Source organism: Dendrobates tinctorius, unplaced genomic scaffold, assembly GCF_039654945.1.
Source record: "Dendrobates tinctorius isolate UK_male_01 unplaced genomic scaffold, ASM3965494v1 ptg000388l, whole genome shotgun sequence".
Taxonomy (NCBI): Eukaryota; Metazoa; Chordata; class Amphibia; order Anura; family Dendrobatidae; genus Dendrobates; species Dendrobates tinctorius.
This window is the reverse complement of record NW_027362054.1, coordinates 3,908,531-3,928,943: the sequence shown is the minus strand read 5'-3', so window position 1 is coordinate 3,928,943 and position 20,413 is coordinate 3,908,531. Positions and strand designations below refer to the sequence as shown.

The 20,413-nt window shown below is 42.5% G+C and overlaps 1 protein-coding gene across 1 annotated transcript in view; it reads left to right on the top strand.

The window, feature by feature from the left end:
• DHH (desert hedgehog signaling molecule) overlaps positions 1–20,200 on the top strand; it is a 107,941-nt gene extending 87,741 nt beyond the window's left edge. Inside the window, exon 3 of the mRNA XM_073563472.1 lies at positions 14,050–20,200. Coding sequence (XP_073419573.1) covers positions 14,050–14,678 — 629 coding nt within the window. The 3' untranslated portion in view covers positions 14,679–20,200. The remainder of the gene's footprint in view (positions 1–14,049) is intronic.
• The last annotated feature ends 213 nt before the right edge of the window (positions 20,201–20,413 follow it).

The window sequence follows — 20,413 nt, the reverse complement described above, 5'->3', positions numbered from 1 at the left end:
GTGATGCAGCAGAGTTGGAATAGCTCTCCACAGGCATAGCTTTTGTCCCATGGCAGTTGTGATGGAAGAGATGTTGTATTTGGTCAGGATAGATGTAGCAGAGTGGGGTAGGTGATGCAGGAAGAATTAGAGGACACAGCTGGGTGCAGTGTGGGGAAGGTAACTTGATGGACAGACGTGACTTGAAGTAGGAGGGGACGGTTTGTACACCAGAGATGGAGATTGACAGGATAGAAGGGTGACAGTTGAGAAAGGTAGACAGGAGGGTGTAGTACCGAGAAATGACCACAAGATGGCAGGGGGGAGTAGTTCAGGACTCAACAGCAGCTTAGGGCACGGGAAACGCTTAGTCATGGGGGGCGGGGAGATAGGAACCCAGGAGGGGAATTCCCGGTGAGAGAGGGGATAAATAGGACTGAGAGGGGTTCCAGACAGGTTAGTCCCGGGAGGAGCTCAGCAGAGGAAGAAGCAGGACAGAAGACGGAGACCGCTGAGGAGCTTGACCAAGGGACTGACAGCAAAGAGACAGTCGGGGGGGTGGCCCTGACCCGACGGACCACAGGACCACAGGTACCGATTGGACGACGACCTCGGGCAGGTGATGCGCTGGCGGTAGATTGGTCTAGGACAGCCCCAGTGAAAGATCCGCAAGGTGCAGGTCTGGAGACAGAGAACTGTAACGAAGCTGCGGTGCGTGGTTTGTCGTCAAGAGGACGGCGAATAAAATCCGGAACTGTTACAAGTGGAATCTGTCTCCGACTCGTCTTTGCCTTGTCTGGTAAGCAGCGGTCCACCCCCCAAGCCCGGCCCCTACCACAGCAGTTCCAAAGCTTTACTCACAGTTCTTGTGTACACGAATATCCGCTTGGCGCTGCATCCTCCAGGTGAGGGGTCCAACAAACTCCCAGGCAGATGGAGAACACCTTTCCAGAACTCCCTTCAGTGTGTTCCTTTCCTGAGTGTCTCCCTGTGCTGATTTCCTCCCTCCTGTCCAGCACCTTCACAAACAGTGTCCCAAGCCAGCAGACTCTGATCTTGTCGAGAATAACCTGTAGGTCCCTGGATCCTATGTGTCTGCCTTTTCAGCGAATAATTGTGGATTTGACTGCAGCACTTGCAATACTCGTAGCCTCTGGTTGATTTATCCGAGTCCATTGTTCACTCCACTAGTTGTAGGGCCAGTCCCTATACTGCAACCTGATCCCTCGACCCGACGTTAGCCATCGTGGAACGAGCCCCACGGGCATTAGGGTCGGTGCACTGTGCCTCTAGGATCCCTTCCCTCTTCAGGGAGCTTCCTTCTGTCTTTCCCTTGCCAGCAGCTCCTCAGCTGGAGCTGCTTCAGCACACGTCCTTCCACTTCCTCCCATCAGGGCGGACTCCTGACTAAACTCTCTTCTCCCGCTCTCATCCCACTAGCTCCACCCACCTCCCAACACCCTTTATCACCCAGGCAGAATTAAGATCATCCTCCCGTAGGGTACATCCAGATGCGCTGCTGCTATAGGGTGTGTGTTGGGTGCAGGTGTACTGTCAGGTGCCTCCACCTTACCTGGGAAGTGGGGTACCACACCTATGGGTGAGGTGCAGTACCTCTGTGGCGACTGAACCCTCAGGGGCGCCACACTTGTGCACAGTGTCCTGTAAGACCTGTATAGCTGACATATTGTTCTCCTGAGCTTGGGTTATTACTTCAACTCTAGAATTAAGAGATGAGAGATCTGACCTAAATTGTGCAAACTGCTGTTTACACTCCACCACCACCTGAAAGGTCAGGGCCGCAATGTCACTTTTAGTTGGGATTGTTTTGGAGAAGAGCCCATAAATCTTCTAAGAACGCAGGTCTGTCATCATTTTCATATGTGTATTTGAGGGGTAGTGGCCTTTCTGTAGGAGATTCATTTTGTGTTGTGGAGTTGCAGAGATCAGGCTTGCAGAAGACTGATGTCCCACCCACTGTAGCCATAGTCAAAGATGGCTGAGTGTTGTTGAATTGGTAAAATGTTCACAGCATTTAAAGGAATAGTGTCCACATTGTTTAAAGTATTCATGACCACCTCAGGTCTTACTGCTGAACATGGTGATGTGTCCCCCCATGACGAGCCCGTGGACCGTCTTGATAGGGAAGCAGGACGAGTCTCATCTGGGATGTGCATCCACTGCTGCACTCCCCTTTCTCCTGAGGTGAGCAAGCCTGATCCCTCAGTGGATATACAGTGGGGCAAAAAAGTATTTAGTCAGTCAGCAATAGTGCAAGTTCCACCACTTAAAAAGATGAGAGGCGTCTGTAATTTACATCATAGGTAGACCTCAACTATGGGAGACAAACTGAGAAAAAAAAATCCAGAAAATCACATTGTCTGTTTTTTTTTCCTTTTATTTGCATATTATGGTGGAAAATAAGTATTTGGTCAGAAACAAAATTTCATCTCAGTACTTTGTGATATATCCTTTGTTGGCAATGACAGAGGTCAAACGTTTTCTGTAAGTCTTCACAAGGTTGCCACACACTGTTGTTGGTATGTTGGCCCATTCCTCCATGCAGATCTCCTCTAGAGCAGTGATGTTTTTGGCTTTTCGCTTGGCAACACGGACTTTCAACTCCCTCCAAAGGTTTTCTATAGGGTTGAGATCTGGAGACTGGCTAGGCCACTCCAGGACCTTGAAATGCTTCTTACGAAGCCACTCCTTCGTTGCCCTGGCGGTGTGCTTTGGATCATTGTCATGTTGAAAGACCCAGCCACGTTTCATCATCAATGCCCTTGCTGATGGAAGGAGGTTTGCACTCAAAATCTCACGATACATGGCCCCATTCATTCTTTCATGTACCCGGATCAGTCGTCCTGGCCCCTTTGCAGAGAAACAGCCCCAAAGCATGATGTTTCCACCACCATGCTTTACAGTAGGTATGGTGTTTGATGGATGCAACTCAGTATTCTTTTTCCTCCAAACACGACAAGTTGTGTTTCTACCAAACAGTTCCAGTTTGGTTTCATCAGACCATAGGACATTCTCCCAAAACTCCTCTGGATCATCCAAATGCTCTCTAGCAAACTTCAGACGGGCCCGGACATGTACAGGCTTAAGCAGTGGGACACGTCTGGCACTGCAGGATCTGAGTCCATGGTGGCGTAGTGTGTTACTTATGGTAGGCCTTGTTACATTGGTCCCAGCTCTCTGCAGTTCATTCACTAGGTCCCCCCGCGTGGTTCTGGGATTTTTGCTCACCGTTCTTGTGATCATTCTGACCCCACGGGGTGGGATTTTGCGTGGAGCACAAGATCGAGGGAGATTATCAGTGGTCTTGTATGTCTTCCATTTTCTAATTATTACTCCCACAGTTGATTTCTTCACTCCAAGCTGGTTGGCTATTGCAGATTCAGTCTTCCCAGCCTGGTGCAGGGCTACAATTTTGTTTCTGGTGTCCTTTGACAGCTCTTTGGTCTTCACCATAGTGGAGTTTGGAGTCAGACTGTTTGAGGGTGTGCACAGGTGTCTTTTTAAACTGATAACAAGTTTAAACAGGTGCCATTACTACAGGTAATGAGTGGAGGAAAGAGGAGACTCTTAAAGAAGAAGTTACAGGTCTGTGAGAGCCAGAAATCTTGATTGCTTGTTTCTGACCAAATACTTATTTTCCACCATAATATGCAAATAAAAGGAAAAAAAAACAGACAATGTGATTTTCTGGATTTTTTTTTCTCAGTTTGTCTCCCATAGTTGAGGTCTACCTATGATGTAAATTACAGACGCCTCTCATCTTTTTAAGTGGTGGAACTTGCACTATTGCTGACTGACTAAATACTTTTTTGCCCCACTGTATAAGGGGAAGCTGTGGGTATGGGAGCATGAAGAGACTCCTGGTGTAGGGTGTTTTGGGCACAGCTAAATGTTTCACCCAGCATAGAAGTGGGGGTCCCCAACAATTGTGTGCTCCCCTGATATTGCTGGCCCAGAGTTATATAATTAAGGGAGTCAATCCTCTGCTCACCCCGCATCCCAATTTGCTCCATGTCTTTCTTATTGTGTGATCCAGCGCCCTCATTAAGCGTGTCAGAGGGGGCACAGCAGGCAGCCAGCAGCTCTGACTCACCAGCGTCTCCTGCACACTGTGTGTGACACCCTGCAGTGCTGCTGCTAACAGACTCTGGTCAGCGGGGACTCTGGGACTTTCCTGCCACATACAGGATCTTGCTGGGGATCCTCCCTCTCCTCCCGGTTACCTGGTAATCTGAAGACTCGTCCCTGGGCTCCGATGCAGAAACTGCACCCTGCGTGTGAGGACCTCCTGACTCCCTCCAGAGGGTTCCAGGGGGTATGGTGGAAACGGTGCCTGGTCTGGTCTCTGTGCCCTGGTGAGGAAAGGCTTAATATTGCCCTGGGAGGGACGCAGAACGAGTGGAGGACCGGGTCCTTATCTTTGTAGCCCCTGATTTGCCAATGCTGAGGTACTGGAACCGACTGCTAGGTGTATGGTGATTAGGAGCAGCAAAAAGCATGTCTTCACTCAGCTATTGTCCAGCCACGCCCCCCAGCTCCCCATATCTTTGACTGACAGGTCTCTCCCTAAACAAACACATAGAGAGAGACCTTTCAGTGTGGAGGAGCATGGTGGAGAGGAGATGTTGACAAGAATCTGCCTTAGATTAGCCATCCAAGACACATAGACTATGGCCGGCTTTTCAAAGTATAATTTCACTGAAACACTGCATTGTTTAGAGTTTCATAACTTTCAAGGCTGAAAGTAGCCTTAAAGGGAATCTGTCACCCCCAGGATATACATGACCTATTAATATGGGCATACAGGTTATAAAAAATGTTAAACTAGTCCAATTTGTATGCCTCACATTAGTGGTCTTGTTGTTGAGAAATGTTATATTCTTTCTTCCTGCTAATGATTTCTTCCAGGCTCCGGGGTGTGCTGTACCTGGAAGAAATCCCTGCCTCCTGAATTCATTATATTACCCCCCCTTCCATGCATGTCAGTTACGGCCCCGGAATCCCGCGCCCTGCACTCCATTCAGGGATCTTCTGCACAGGCAACTTCTGGCATACGGGAGGATTAGGTGCTCTTCCTGCTTTCTCCCTGCATAGTCATCACTATGTACATATGGTTCCTAGAGATGTGTATGCAGGGAGGAAATGGGGAGAGGACCTTATAGTTGAGCACGCCGGGGGCCACAGTGACTCGCCGGCACTTGTGCAGAACATCCCTGTATGCAGTGCCCATAGAAGGGAGGAAGAGGTAAGGAGTTTTTTATGGAGTGCAATTCACAGGCGCGGGATTCCAGCGCCAGAACTGACATGCATGGGAGGGGGGTAGTATTACAGTGAAGACTGGAGGCAGGGATTTCCTCCACACACCTTACAGTATGCCACAGAGCCTGGAAGAAATCATAAGCGTAAGGAAAGAATATAACATTTCTCAACAACAAGACCATTAATATGAGGCATACAGGTAGGACTAGTGTAACATTTCTATCACTTGTATGCCCATATTAGTATGTTATGTGTGTACCGGGGGGGTGGGTGACAGATTCCCTTTAAATCTACTTTCAGCCTTGAAAGCTATGAAACTCTGAAACAGGGTGACAGATTCCCTTTAACTGCATCGAGTTCATCCAATAGCCTACACATACACGAATGCAATAACCCAGATATCATCTGATTCGTGCTGCCCATGCTTTGGATAGCATGAATATGATTCCAGGTTATTGTTAACATGCAATTATTGTTACAGTGTTTTCTAGAGGAAATGGTCAGCTGAGGTCTTTAGAAACATGTGGGTGAACAAGGACTCTTATTGTAAAAAAAATTTTTTAAAAAGTACTTTCCAAGTATAATAGTAAAACACTTGAGAATTTACACTGCTGGATACCTAGAAATAAAATGTAGCAGTAGGTGGACGTATACCAGTAGGTGGACGTATACTTGTATTTATTACTTGTTCCAGTCCAGTGGATAATGGGAGGATTTACCTTGACGAGGTTGTATCTCTCTATTATACATCAATGAAACCTTATTAATACTACATTGTGTGTACTGAGTGTACTGAGACTATTTTACGTAATTCTGTGCAGACACATCATTCTTCACACATGTTACCACCATTTTCTCACCTTACTTCTTCTCTTGTCTTCTCAATCCCACATTTCACATTGTGTCTTCCTCTTTCTCACAATTGTGTTCACCTAATTACCTCTCAGTTTCTCTTTTTGCGCTTACCTGTTGAAAATAAGACATAAAAAGTAAAGACAATGACAGGTCATTTACTTAGAAATGTTGTTAAAATTCATAGTAGCAGGTGAAGGACAGTAGATAGAAATGCAAAAAAAACCCTTTGTCACTTAATTCCTGCCATACATCATTCACATAACCACTGCAACTTATAACTGGCTTCAGTGGTGATACTGGCATGGATGGCACAAGATCTATGAGGCCAGTGAGTGGCTGCAGCCGTCATGTGCATGATATATGGCGCCATATCACTTCTGAAAGTAAGCAGAGGCCAGTGGGGACCAGCAGGAGTATTTGCCATGGAGCAGCAGGGAATAGAAAAATTGAGCATAGGTTTTATTATTTAAAGGGTTTGTACCCTACTGGACAAATTATACTGAAACATGTCAAGGCACCATGTAAACTAAAACAATGGATATTCACCTCCCGCAGCAATGAATTTCATCTATGTCAGCACCACTATTCCCACTGATTATCTGAAGATCAACATTTCTTCAGAATTTGCAACCTTCATACTGTCCAAACATACATACGATAGCATACAGGTTAGTTTGTCATTCTGAAAGTGAATGCTAACTTTGCACATCACTTTCCATTGATTTTGTGACAGAATATTGTTATACAATGCAATGCCATTACATGTAAGTACAGCTAACAGGTACTAAGTAGAGATGATCAAATCCTTTGAAATTCAAATTTTCCAGTTTCATATACATTTCCAAAACAATTACATTTTTAGCTATTTATCAAATCAAAAGAAAGGCAAGGCCTTTAATTTCCTGGAAAAACATATATCAAAATCTCAGTTCTCCTAGGACCACAGTAAACCCCTTTCGAGCTCTTTAACATAAACACAGCCTTAGAAATGTCAAAGTGATCTTAACATATTGAGCGATGGATAAAATGATGATAACTGTTGATAACCAACAGCATGTTTAATAGCCGACTACATTAACAAACTTTTCAAAACTTTCTGATCGTAAAACCGTTCCAAAAATAATCCATTTTGATGGGAAGATACCTGCTTCACTGCTATTTATACACAGAAGTTATACACAGAAAAAGCCATGGCTTTTTGACACCTGCTGGTCCAAAAATTATCCCTGTTTGGGTAGTAACAAGAGGTTTGTTCTTTGTTAAATGAAGAAGCTATAACTTTTTTGCAAGAATTTCCAAAAATATTATTTTTTGGGGTCAGCAATTCACTTGCATTTTGGAAAGAGAAGAAGCAATGGCTTCTTCATAAGCTGTGCAAAAATTATTCATATTTTAAGATTAGCAAAATGGACAAAACAATGGGTTTTAAATCAAGATGTGCAAACATTATTCCTTTACTTATAGAGCAGGAACGGGTTTGCTGTTTTGAAAGTAAAGAAGCTATAGTTTCTCAACAAGCTAGGAATAAATTATCTCTGTTTTGGGAACAGGCATGAGTTCACCATTTAGAAAGAGACAAAACAATGGCTTCTCAACAAAACATGCAAAAATTATCCCCTTTGTGGTAGCAGGTTCATGTTGCAGCCCCGTCACCATATGTACAATATTATAGTTACAGAATACAGTGGACAGTCAGGAGATGTGGGGTTGTTGTGGCTGTCTGACCACACTGACAGTGGTAGAATCTGGACAGTACAAAATAGGATGGGGCAGGCAAGGAGATGGCACTGGCAGCCCTAGCAGTAGCAGTACAATACAACTATAAAACACAATAGACAGGATGTGTCTGTCACTGTCATAACTGTATAGTTACAGTGGCAGCTTCAGAATCATCACAACATAAAATTGGATGAGGAAGGCAAGGAAATGTCCTGGTGTGTGTGGCCAGCATTGGCAGCAGCAGTACAGTAAATATCAGAACAGGCAGGAGATTTCTGAATGGGTGGGACCATCAACACTAACATCAACAAAACTGTGTAGAAGAAAATGGACAGGCAGGTATATACTATGGCTGATCTAATTATTATCATCTGCCATAGTTAAAAGAAAACTGGCAGTGACCTATGCTTGATTCATCTTGACAAATGTAAGGTTTTCCACGCTTCTGGAGACAATTTGGTCAGCTTGGGCTTGATATAAGAACCTGCTTCTTTACCTTTACATAAACAAAAATATGAGGGCTGTATTGGGGTCATATTTATCAAAGAGAATGAGGAAGAGGTGTAGAGGGAGATAGACAATTGCCACCTGGAGGTTGAAATAGATGGAGCATCCAACAGTGGAGGTTTTACCACCTGTCCTGGTTGTGGTGGTGCTTGGCTTGCTGCTCAAAACATTCATCCAGTGGATCGTGAAAGGCATGTATTGACCCTGTCCATAGTTGCTGCTCCACGTGTCTTTGGTGCAGTGCACTTTACAGCTCAAAGATAAGTCAAGAAAGTGAACAGCCCACATTATCCTGCATGTGAAAGCACAACGCAGCCAATCTTCATGAAATAATGGCGAGTGAGCATCTTTCAGTAAGACTGACAACACCTCATCATTTCTCAAAAGGCAACGTACTTCACTAAGTGGTATTTCAGTGATTGCAACAAAAGGAACTTGAGCAGATAGAAGTTGAGTTGGCACACAAATGGATGACTGGAAGTGTATATCTGTTTCCTCGACACACAATAGGGTATAGATATCTTGCAGTGTGATGGAGAAGGAGTAGTGGGAGTATGATAAGGAGTATTGTGGATGGCGATGTTGGTGATCATGACATCATCCAGGAACTACTTTAGCTACCAGACAGATGAGTGTCAGTAGGGGTAGAATCATAGAATCGTAGAGTTGGAAGAGACCTCCTAGGCCATCTAGTCCAACCCCCTTCTCAAAGCAAGATTCGCTAAATCATCCTAGACAGATGTCTGTCCAGCCTCTGTTTGAAGACTTCTATTGAAGGAGGACTCACCACCTCTTGTGGCAGCCTGTTCCACTCATTGATCACTCTAACTGTCAAAAAGTTTTTTATCTAATATCTAATATCTAATATCTAATATCTAATATCTAATCTGTGTCTCCTCCCATTCAGTTTCATCCCATTGCTTCTAGTCTTTCCTTGTGCAAATGAGAATAAAGATGATCCTTCTACAATGTGACAGCCCTTGAGATATTTGTAGACAGCTATTAAGTCTCCTCTCAGTCTTCTCTTTTGCAAGCTAAACATTCCCAAATCCTGCAACCTTTCCTCATAAGACAGGGTTTGCAGACCAGTCACCATTCTGGTCCCTCTTTTCTGAACTTGCTCCAGTTTGTTGATGTCATTTTTAAAATGTGGCGCCCAAAATTGGACACAGTATTCCAGATGAGGTCTGACCAAAGAGGAGTAGAGGGTAATAATGACTTCACGTGATGTAGACTGTATGCTTCTGTTTATACATCCTAGAATTGCATTTGCCTTTTTTGCTGCTGCATCACACTGTTGACTCATATTCAGTCTGTGATCTATTAGTATACCCAAGTCTTTTTCACATGAGCTGTTGCTTAGCCCTATTCCTCCCATTCTGTATATGCTTTTTTCAACTCAAGATATACTATATCTACAGCATTTCCCTGATCCACCCAATCAGTGATTCTGTCATAGAAGGAAATTAAGTTAGTCTGACATGACTTATTAGTTACAAACCCATGCTGACTCTGTTTAATCACTTCATTCTTATCCAGGTACTTACATACATGTTGTTTAACAATTTGTTCAAAGATCTTTCCTGGTATAGAAGTCAGACTCAGCGGTCTATAGTTGCCTGGGTCCACCTTCTTCCCCTTTTTTGAAGATAGGAACAACATTTGCTCTTCTCCAGTCTTCTGGGACTTCTCCTGTTCTCCAAGAATTTTCAAAGATTATGGAGAGGGGTTCAAAAATTTCTTCTGCTATCTCCTTCAATACTCTGAGGTGTAATTCATCTGGACCTGGAGACTTGAATTCATTTAGTTTAGCTAAGTGTTTCCTCACTATCTTTCTGTCTATAGATATCCTGGATTCTTCTATTCCCTTAATAGGAAAGTGAAGAACAGTTGATGTTACATTTCCTTTCTGAGAGAAAGCAGATGCAAAATAGGAATTTAAAAGTTCGGCCTTCTCAACATCCTGTCTTACCATTTCATCATTTTCATCCTGTAAAAATCCTATAGCATCTGTGACTTTTCTTTTACTTTTGGCATATCCCCAAAATCCTTTATTATTGCTTTTGACGTCTCTTTCAAGCCTCAATTCATTGTCAGCTTTAGTAATCTGATTTGTACCCTGCAGGTTCTGTAGACAGCATTATATTCTTCTTTAGATATGCCTCCCTCTTTCCATTTTATAAACATTTCTTTCTTCCTTTTTAGCATGTGCTTAAGTTCTGTGTTCATCCAACCTGGTTTCCTTAAATGCTTCCTATTCTTCCCTCTTTTTGGAATTCTTAACAATTGTGCTTTGAGAATGTCATTTTTCAAGATTTCCCATTCCTCCTGGACATTTTTGTCCTTAATGATATCCAGCCATTGGATCCCTCCAATTCTCTTTCTGAGTTCCTTAAAATCTGCCTTTCTGAAATCTAACCTTGACATCTGAGTCTTCACAGGTCTTCCTCCTCTAGTTATCCAAAATTCTAAAATAGCATGGTCGCTACCTCCTAGGGTCCCAGCCACTTTTACCTCCTCAACCATTTCCTCCCTGTTTATGAGGATTAGATCCAAGGTAGAAGTTCCCCTTGTTTTCTCCCCTACCTTTTGGAAGGTAAAGTTGTCAGCAAGAGAGGATAAGAATTTCCTTGACCTGATAGTTTTGCCTGAGAGAGATTCCCAACAAATGTCTGGATAGTTGAAATCTCCCATGACAACTATGTCATATTTTTTTGAGAACTTTGCCATTTGATGCATAAAGAGTTCATCCATATCTTCAGCTTGCACAGACGGTCTGTAGTAAATGCCTACAATGGTGTCCTTTCCATTGTTCTGTCCTTGTATTCTTACCCAAACAGTTTCCACAGAACTCCCAGTCTCTGAAGCTTCAATCTCTGCGCAGACATACGCGTTTCTAACATACAATGCGACACCTCCTCCTTGTTTATCAAGTCTGTTTCTTGCAAATAAGTTGTATCCTTCTAGCCTTGTATTCCAATCATGTGTATTGTCCCACCAAGTTTCAGTGATTCCAATTACATCATATTTCTTTTCCTGTGTTCCTGCGTCAGTAGTTCCAATTCTCCTTGTTTGTTGCCCATGCTTTGTGCATTAGTATAGAAACATTTTAGTTTGTGATTGGTTTCTCTTTCTCCAATATTTTTATTATTTAGATTTTTTTTATCTTTGTTCTTTCCTCCCACTTCTAATACCAGAGTTTTCAATAGCTTTTATCAGATGTATGGCTTTTTCTGGCCTTTTGCTTCCCTTCCCGCCTTGTTCTAGTTTAAAGCTCTCCTGATGAGTTTAGCAAGGTGACTTCCAAATACATGTTTTCCAGTCTTCGTAAGGTGCACCCCATCTCTAGCAAGTAGTCTATCGTATAGGTAATTCACTCCGTGATCCAGAAATCCAAAACCTTGCTGACGGCACCATCGAAGTAGCCAGTTGTTCACCTGCAGAATCTTATTCCACCTCCTTGTTCCATGGCCATCCACTGGGAGGATGGAAGAGAAGACCACCTGTGCTCCCAGTTCTTTCACTTTCTTACCTAAGTTTTCAAAGTCACTGCAGATGGTTTCAGGTCGTTTCTTGCTGTGTCATTTGTCCCCACATGTATTAGCAGGAATGGGTAGTCGTCTGAAGAGTCCTGATATCCTGTCAGACACATCTTGAGACAACTTGAGCTTTTGTCAGATTGCTGGACAGCTTGCTTTTTCCAAATGTACAGATGATGTCACTTCATGTCCTGACTGAGAGACATACTGTAGCTCTTAGTCTATTTGAACCTAGGCATCTACAGCTTATTAGAAGAATTAGAAGAATATCAAAAAGTTAATTTATTTCAGTTCTTAAAATCCGAAATGTTGGACTGCTGAAATGTATGTTCAGTAAATGCACTCACTATTTGGGGGCCCCTTTTGCATTAATTACTGCATCAATGCTTCGTGGCATGGAGGCGATCAGCCTGTGGCACTGCTGAGGAGTTATGGAAGCCCAGGTTGCTTTGATAGCAGCCTTCAGCTCTTCTGCATTGTTGGGTCTGGTGTCTCTCATCTTCCTCTTGACAATACCCCATATATTCTCTATGGGGTTAAGGCCAGACGAGTTTGCTGGCCAATCAATCACAGTGTTACTGTTGTTTTTAAGCCAGGAATTGGTACTTTTGGCAGTGTGGACACAAAAGGATAGCACAAAAAATGTAAAAACTCAAAACAGTCGCGTATTACTTGTCACAAGCAAGCAAGAACGCTTTTCCTAACTTGCACTGATTTCAGTTTTTTTCTTCAGTAAAAAAATGAGTTGAGGCCTTTTATTGGATTCTTGCTTTTTAACGTTTGAATAGTGAAGAAAAATGTTTAAATCACAGGCAGCAGGACAATGTGCCAGCCCTCCTTTAGTATATCACTGATTAATCACACTAAAGGCCCCGTCACACACAGCGAGATCGCTGATTTTGTGACGCCACAGCGATCTCGGCAGCGATATCGCTGTGTGTGACACATCAGCGACCGGGCCCCCTGCCGGGTATCGCTGATCATTCAGGATCGTCCTGGGCCATTTTTTGATCGTTGCTCTCCCGCTGGCCAGCGCGCATCGCTGCGTGTGGCAGTGGGAGCCAAAGATCAGCGAGGCTCCCAGCGCTCTAAGCAGGCCCTGGGAGCTGGTATCTAAGGTAAATATCGGGTTACTAAGCGGCGTGCGTCACTTAGTTACCTGATGTGTACCTTAGAAACCTGCGTGCTCGCAGCTCCCTGGCGTGAACACACAGGTTTCTAAGGTACACATCGGGTAACTAAGTGACGTGCACCGCTTAGTAACCCGATATTTACCTTAGATACCAGCGTCCTCACTGGTGCTGATCGCTGGTGAAGCTGCCTGTTTGGCAGCTCACCAGTGATCATGTAGTGATGCACCAGCGATCCTGTCAATGTCGTATCGTTGTCGGGATCACTGGTGCATCTTTAAGTGTAACGGATGCATCAGTCTTCTGCTGTTGGCACTTCCCTTAGCTCTCTTTCCCCTTATCAATAAAATCTATATATTACTCACAGACTACGACCCTCATGTTCCATCTTCAGCTTTGTAGTTGTATACTACACTCAGGAGGAGTTTTACAATATTTAAACAAATTTTTATCCGTATTTCTAATGCGCTATGAGGTCCACTCTATTGCCTTTAACAGTCTAAAATAGCTGCTGCATACCCCAAATCAGCTTTTATAGTGGCTCTGATAGTCCCTCCTTATTGGCTGCGCTATCTGATGGGATTGTTGTAAAGAATCCCATGCTGCCGTACCTAAGATCATGTGAACCAGCTCTGGCTGATGCACTCTTAGGAATTGTGTTAAAAGGTGCTGAGCATTTTTGGGGACAATTCATGTAAATTGAATTTCAAATTATTCAAGTTCACCAGTTGCTGCGAATTTAATGAAATTCAACACAAAGTCAATTCACATTGAATCGATTACTGACATGTCTTACAGAAATAATACTTTATGTAAACAGTAATATAAATGAGAATAGGAATGTGCTGAGAGGACATCTGGGGCGTAACTACACAAGATGTAAAGAGGAGTCTCCATACTGTAATGGTTGGTGTGACTGTTCGCATTTGATCACAATATGCGTTTGTCAGGTTTCTGCTTTTCTCATCATTTTAAAATGTTTTTCTTATAAGTTATACCATCCAAATATGTTCTGATATCTACCCTATGTTCTCTTACAGACAATTCCTTAGCAGTCCGTTCTGGTGGCTGTTTTCCTGGCACTGCCATGGTTACCCTAGCTGGCGGTCAAAGAAAATCTCTTTCGGAGATTCAGCTTGGTGATAAAATCCTTACTACAGATAAGACAGGACAAGTGACAACAACAGAAGTCTTGCTATATTTGCACAAAGACCAGGAAAAACTGGCCGCCTTTGTTGTTATAGAAGCTGAAGGACATCCCTATAGGCTACGGTTAACACCGCACCATCTACTTTTTGTGAGCAAAAACCCACAGGCGGATTTTATGCCTGTCTATGCTCATCGTGTTCAGGTGGGAGAATATGTTCAAATTTATATGAATGGCACTCAGCTTGTACCATCTCAAGTGGTGAATGTGTCTGTACAAGAAGAAATTGGAGTTTTTGCTCCACTGACTGCCCATGGTACATTACTGGTAGACGGCATTCTAACATCCTGCTATGCAATTATTGAATGGCATGAATTAGCACATAGATCATTCGCTCCTTTGAGATTCCTTTACAACATGTTCTCAATATTTCCCGAATTTGTAGACAGTGATGGAATTCATTGGTACTGCCACTTTCTCTATGTGCTGGCCAAGAATATTCTTTGGTGGGAGATGCCATGAAGTGGCATTTATTAGGTTGGGTAATTTAGAAATGCTGCTTCAGAAGGGTCTCATAGACCTACAGGGACTTATTTTTCCCGGTGCTTCCTGTATGCTGCCGAAGCATAAAATTCAACACATGCTTCATGGCTTGAAGGACTTCAGTTCCCAAAGTTTCTATGTCATAAAACTGCTAAATAATGACCACCTTGTTCAGACAGACTAGGAGCAAGTCAAAGGCTTTATGAAAATTGCTTATCAAGCTACCAAATTACCTTTGTGGATAACGGATAATGGTCATGCAAAAAAAGAGATCTCTGAGGATAACAAAAAGTCGATGTTTGATCAGTAATAGAGGAGAGTGGGTCTTATTTTGCAATTACAGTCAAAGGTATTGCTATACAACTTGTTACAGATCACGTTAATATTTCAAAGTATGGAATATGCAGCTAGCACTGATTTCAAATTAGGTCTAAAAACTTGACTTTATATAATTTCACTGGCTGTAGACTGCACTACTAAGGAGATGATCGTCTACTTATATGTATGTCTTCCCTCTTTGACTGGCTTGGCATAACCTCATATATTTAGCTTTTTATTTCACCCGAGATGCAAAATGTGTTCAACCACAAACCTAAATATATTAAGCTAAAAGCATAAAAGTTCCCCATACACATTAGACAAGTCAGTCGAATCTGCCGTCTAATGTGAATGGAGGCCTTTGAGTTTGAAGGATCAGGTGCTTTTGAATTTATGCACCTTATCCTTTTGCATTGCAGGAAGATAAGCCACCGCCATATGACAGTGGCAGTGGCTTACTTTGCTCTCCTCACAGAGAACCCATGAATGCTTAACTGAGCTGAGCATTCATATAGATGGAGGAGTCAGGAGAGATAGCTGTTGGCCAGACAAGGTGAATGAGCACCTTAGCAAAGGTCATTGTGCACTGATTATTTATTACTTTGATTTCAGTAACTGTTATGATCTTCTTGTACATTTACTATTCATTGGAAGATTTTCATAGAACTTGTGTGATGCAGGATTCCAAGGGGTGCTACAGGGCAATAAAACTCAACGCCTTTACTTAAACACTGTCTACAGACCTGTGGTATACATAGTTATTATTATTGTTGATTGACTTACCTCTGTCATTGAATACAATCAAAATTCTTATAAGGGAACAACACCCATAAGTTTTCATGTTTAGTATTTGGGACTTTTCTTATTCACTGTTGAACATTAATGGTTTCAATTATTATTCCTAAACTAAAGGGGTTGCATCAATTTGAAGGTTGGGCTCAGCTGTCTTTGGCAATCCCATAAACAATGAATGGAGTGGTGGTGTGCATCAGTGCCCCATTTCTGGGAGCAGTACCAGTCCCAGTAATCAGACCAGCAGTGATAAAAAGTAGTGTCCTATTCTGTGGATAGATGATAACTTGTCGTGTTTTGACAACCCCTTTAAATAAGACTGTTCACCAAATTGTTCACGCTGAACTGGACACACAATGTAATAGTGACTGTAGAGGGGAATAAAAAAAAATTATTTTGTTTTTAACTTTGCCTCTCCATTGCACAGATATTAGAAGTCAAAATACTGTATTTGGCACCTAATAATTTAACATTTGTTAAGTCCAAGTGGGTGTTATGAGATAGCAACTCATACCAGGAGAAGTAAAGAAATACACACCCATAGTGAAAAGGGTCTAATAACACCTAGTTGGCTTAAAAGGAAGCTGTCACCAGGTTTGACCAATATGTGATAACACCACCACCTTTTAGCCCTAATATACAGCAATCTATAATGCTGTATATAAGCCCCAACCAGACCTGTAAGACAAGAAAAAGACCTTATATTATACTCCCCTGCCGGGGGCTGTAACCGAGGGGTGTCACAGGGCTTGGTTTAGTGCTCCCTTCTTGGGATAATAATAATGTTTATTTTTATATAGCGCTAACATATTCCGCAGCGCTTTACAGTTTGCACACATTATCATCGCTGTCCCCGATGGGGCTCACAATCTAAATTCCCTATCAGTATGTCTTTAGAATGTGGGAGGAAACCAAAGAACCCGGTGGAAACCCACACAAACACGGGTAGAACATACAAACTCCTTGCAGATGTTGTCCTTGGTGGTATTTGAACTCAGGACTCCAGAGCTGCAAGGCTGCAGTGCTAACCACTGAGCCACTGTGCTGTCCTTAGATGCTGTCCTTCTTCTCGCGTACCTATGTAGAAATGCAGGTACGCGGGATGCAGTGACAAGCAGGAGGCAGAGCAAGAGATAAAGGATTTATTACAGGGGATACTCCACGCAGGGAGAGTAAGAGTTATGGGGGGGACCAATACTGGGTATTGTATCAGTGTAAGAACAATGGATTATGAAACAGGTAAACATATCAGTTTGGCTTCCGGGCTGTGGAAGCTTGAAATCCCACAGTGGTGCTGCAAGTGGTGCGTGAAGTCTCTGGCCTGATCCTGCAGAAAGTTGAGGCACTGTCTCCTGACGGAAGCAGCGTATCCTGGCACTCCTAGGCGAGGTCCTGCATTACTGGCGCGCTCGCGGCAGTCAGGGGAACGGTGCGGGACGAGTCCTCGGTGACAGGGGTGAGTGGGAACACAGATTTACAATGCTCACAGTCAATGTGCATGTGGACTGGGGAGCTACACCTACATCATTCACAGTTTCCCAGGTATCAGGCTCCTGCGCAGGTGTAAAGTACTGTAGTGAGCATGTACCAGGGTTCTTTGACCTTTCTCGGCACCTGCACACTGCAGTACTTTGCTCTGCCCTCGTCAGGGCAGAGAAGTACGCCTGCGCAGAAGTGTGATGCCGTGAGATTGTGGATGACGTAGGGACGCATCATCTACGTGAAGCAACAAAGAGGACAGCATTACAACATGAAGGGAGGCGCCGGACCAAGACCAGTGACAACCCTCAGACCGGACCCCGCAGGTGAGTATAATAAAAGGTCTTTTTCTTGTCTTGCAGGTTGTATTGGGGGCTTATATACAGCATATTAGAATGCTGTGTATCAAGCCTGAAAGGTGGTGGTCTTATCTCAAATCAGTCAAACCTGGTGACAGATTCCCTTTAACTAAAGATAACTCATCAGGTACCAAATATTTTGATTGCTCTTATCACAATGGAGAGGTTAAAAGAAAAAGAAAAAAAATATATATATTTTATTCCATTCTCCAGCCACTATTACTTTGTGTTTCCAGTTCACCATGAAAAATTTGGTGAAAGAAAAAAATCCGATTTTTACTTCGCTTCAATCATGCCTCGGTGAAGAGCAGATTTAGAAATACTCCTACCCCAAGTAGCTAATTCTGTTGGGATTTCTCTGTATATTGCCAATAAGAGATGTATAAGGGAAATCACAACTGTGCTGAGCACATTTCTAACTCATTAAAGTGATTGACTGGTGAAATAGGCAATGCGCACGTTTGGGCATTACTTTAGGTGTACATGTTGAGTAGCACCACCCGACATATCCACGATCATGTTTTTTGCAGAATCTCCTTGTATTGAAAAGGGTTGTTGAAATTAAAAAAAATAAAGGTAGCTGACTTATATATGTTTGACACATGATAGTCTATGCCAATACAAAGTAATACACCAAATATACATCCTAAGATGGATATGACATTTTCTGTCCATCTGGCAATGTCTTACAATGGCTTAGGGGTGCTGACAATCGCACATTGAATTTAAAGGAGTAATACAGTTTCAGCAAATGGAGCTTATTCCGTATTTTATAAAAAGATACACAATTTTTCAAGATACATTCTGTATTAAAGGGCTTTTAGAGTATCTGAATGGGCACAGGATAGGGCAGTAAGAAAATGCTATATTTACTCCTCAGACAGGAGCCACTGCTCCACGATCACTGTTTGTTGATGCCAGCAGATGGAAATTAATGTAAAGTTGATAAAAATTTTCATCAGGTAAAACTTACCAGTGAAAGATCTGACCAATAGCAGATTGTCATCATCTGGAAATAAAGTCTGTTTTACAATTTTCATTCGGTTGTAGCTAATCCATAAAAGATCCTTCCAAAAAAAAAACGTTCCCCAAATGCTCTCTAAAAGTTCCAAGAATGAACAATCAGCCTTTGCCTAGTGGCATTAAATTTGAATGGCCAGTCTGGATGACAGTAAAAGCCAAATTAGTCATCTATCAATCTGATTCTGAAATGTGTATGGCCACCTTATGGCCTAAAATAGTCAAATAATCATGACCAATTACTCTTTTGATGCCATTCAGGCATCAGCAGTCTGGTCCCTGACTATGCACTACACTCTGTATCATCCATGCCATCCTATTTACTAAAAGAGTATTGTAGTAGTAAAGAAAATATATTGGAAAAACTATTGTTTTACTATTTTTGGATTAAAACAAAACTTTGCCAGAATTTTGTAGAAGTGTAAAGGCCCACGTACACATTAGACTAATGTAGGCCTAACTTGCCACTATCTATGGTTCAGCTGACAGTTTCATGTGTGGAGCTGCTGGTTGACTGATGGTGGGGGAAGATGACAGTCACACATGTCTGATTTTGGATCGCATTGTTCTACTGAGACAAGCTGCCGACCAATGTGTTAGCCGGTGCCTTTCTCATAGCGAACACTGGAGCGCTGGGTCAAACAAGCACTACTGTAAATGGAAGATTTGACTGATATGACTGTCGGCACGAAGCATCATTTGGCTAACAGCCATGTAATGTGTATGGCCAGCACGAGAGAACACCTACTGTAGAGTCACGCTTTGCATTTTTGCTGTGAAAATTGTCTGTGACTCCTCCATGTATTTGAATAGGGTTGGTAAAAATTCATGTAGAACAAAATTTAGAGTCACAGAATTTTTTTGCAACAAACCTGCCACTTTATGGGTAAAACGGGTATCCTGATTTCAGAGGCATGTATATCATTAGTGCAGTCTGTGCAGCTGCACAAGGACCCAAGAGGTAACAAGGCCACATCCAACTCCAAAACAGGAGGAATTGTGCATTACGATGAGCTATTGGACTGCAAAGGACCCATATATTGTTCTTGCACATGTTCTTCTGTTTGTGGCCGCTCCTGCCCTGACATTTTTTTTCCTGCTGACAATATACACAATCTGTTTTTACATATATGGGTGGAGTTCCCTTATAACATATTTTTAGTTAATATTCTCCTTGGTTGAGAGTTGAATTTAGAAAATACCGCAGATCTCACTCAAGCAACCCGCTATTACTAAAAATACATAAGGTGGGAGGTGTAGTTTTCCAGGGTGTTGTCAATTCCCTGAATAAAAGTATATTTTTTTAGATCGTGTCTTATTGTAACATTCCAAAGGAAATCTGCTTTAACACGGCTGCTGCACAATCATTCTTAGAGTATATTTTTCTACTTATAAATTGTAATTTAATTTGGTCATTGTAAAGCTCCAGCTTCCTGTAGATGTGAGACGTTGAATGTTCAAACAAAATTTAATATCTTTTTAACAATCTTATTTAATGTGTTTACTACTGTTAATAAACCAAGTTATAATTTATCAGTACTGGTCATTTTCACTTAGTAAATGTATAGATTCTGTATAAATGTCTACATTAAAAATATCCATCTAAAGCATGAAATATAAAATTGCAGCCCAAAAAGTATGGTTCATTGTCTTGGGGAGTCCATGTTCTATTCATTGTGCACTTGTAAGCTAAGAAAATGTCTTTAAGGCCAGGATCACACTTGTGACAAACTCACAATAGTCTCC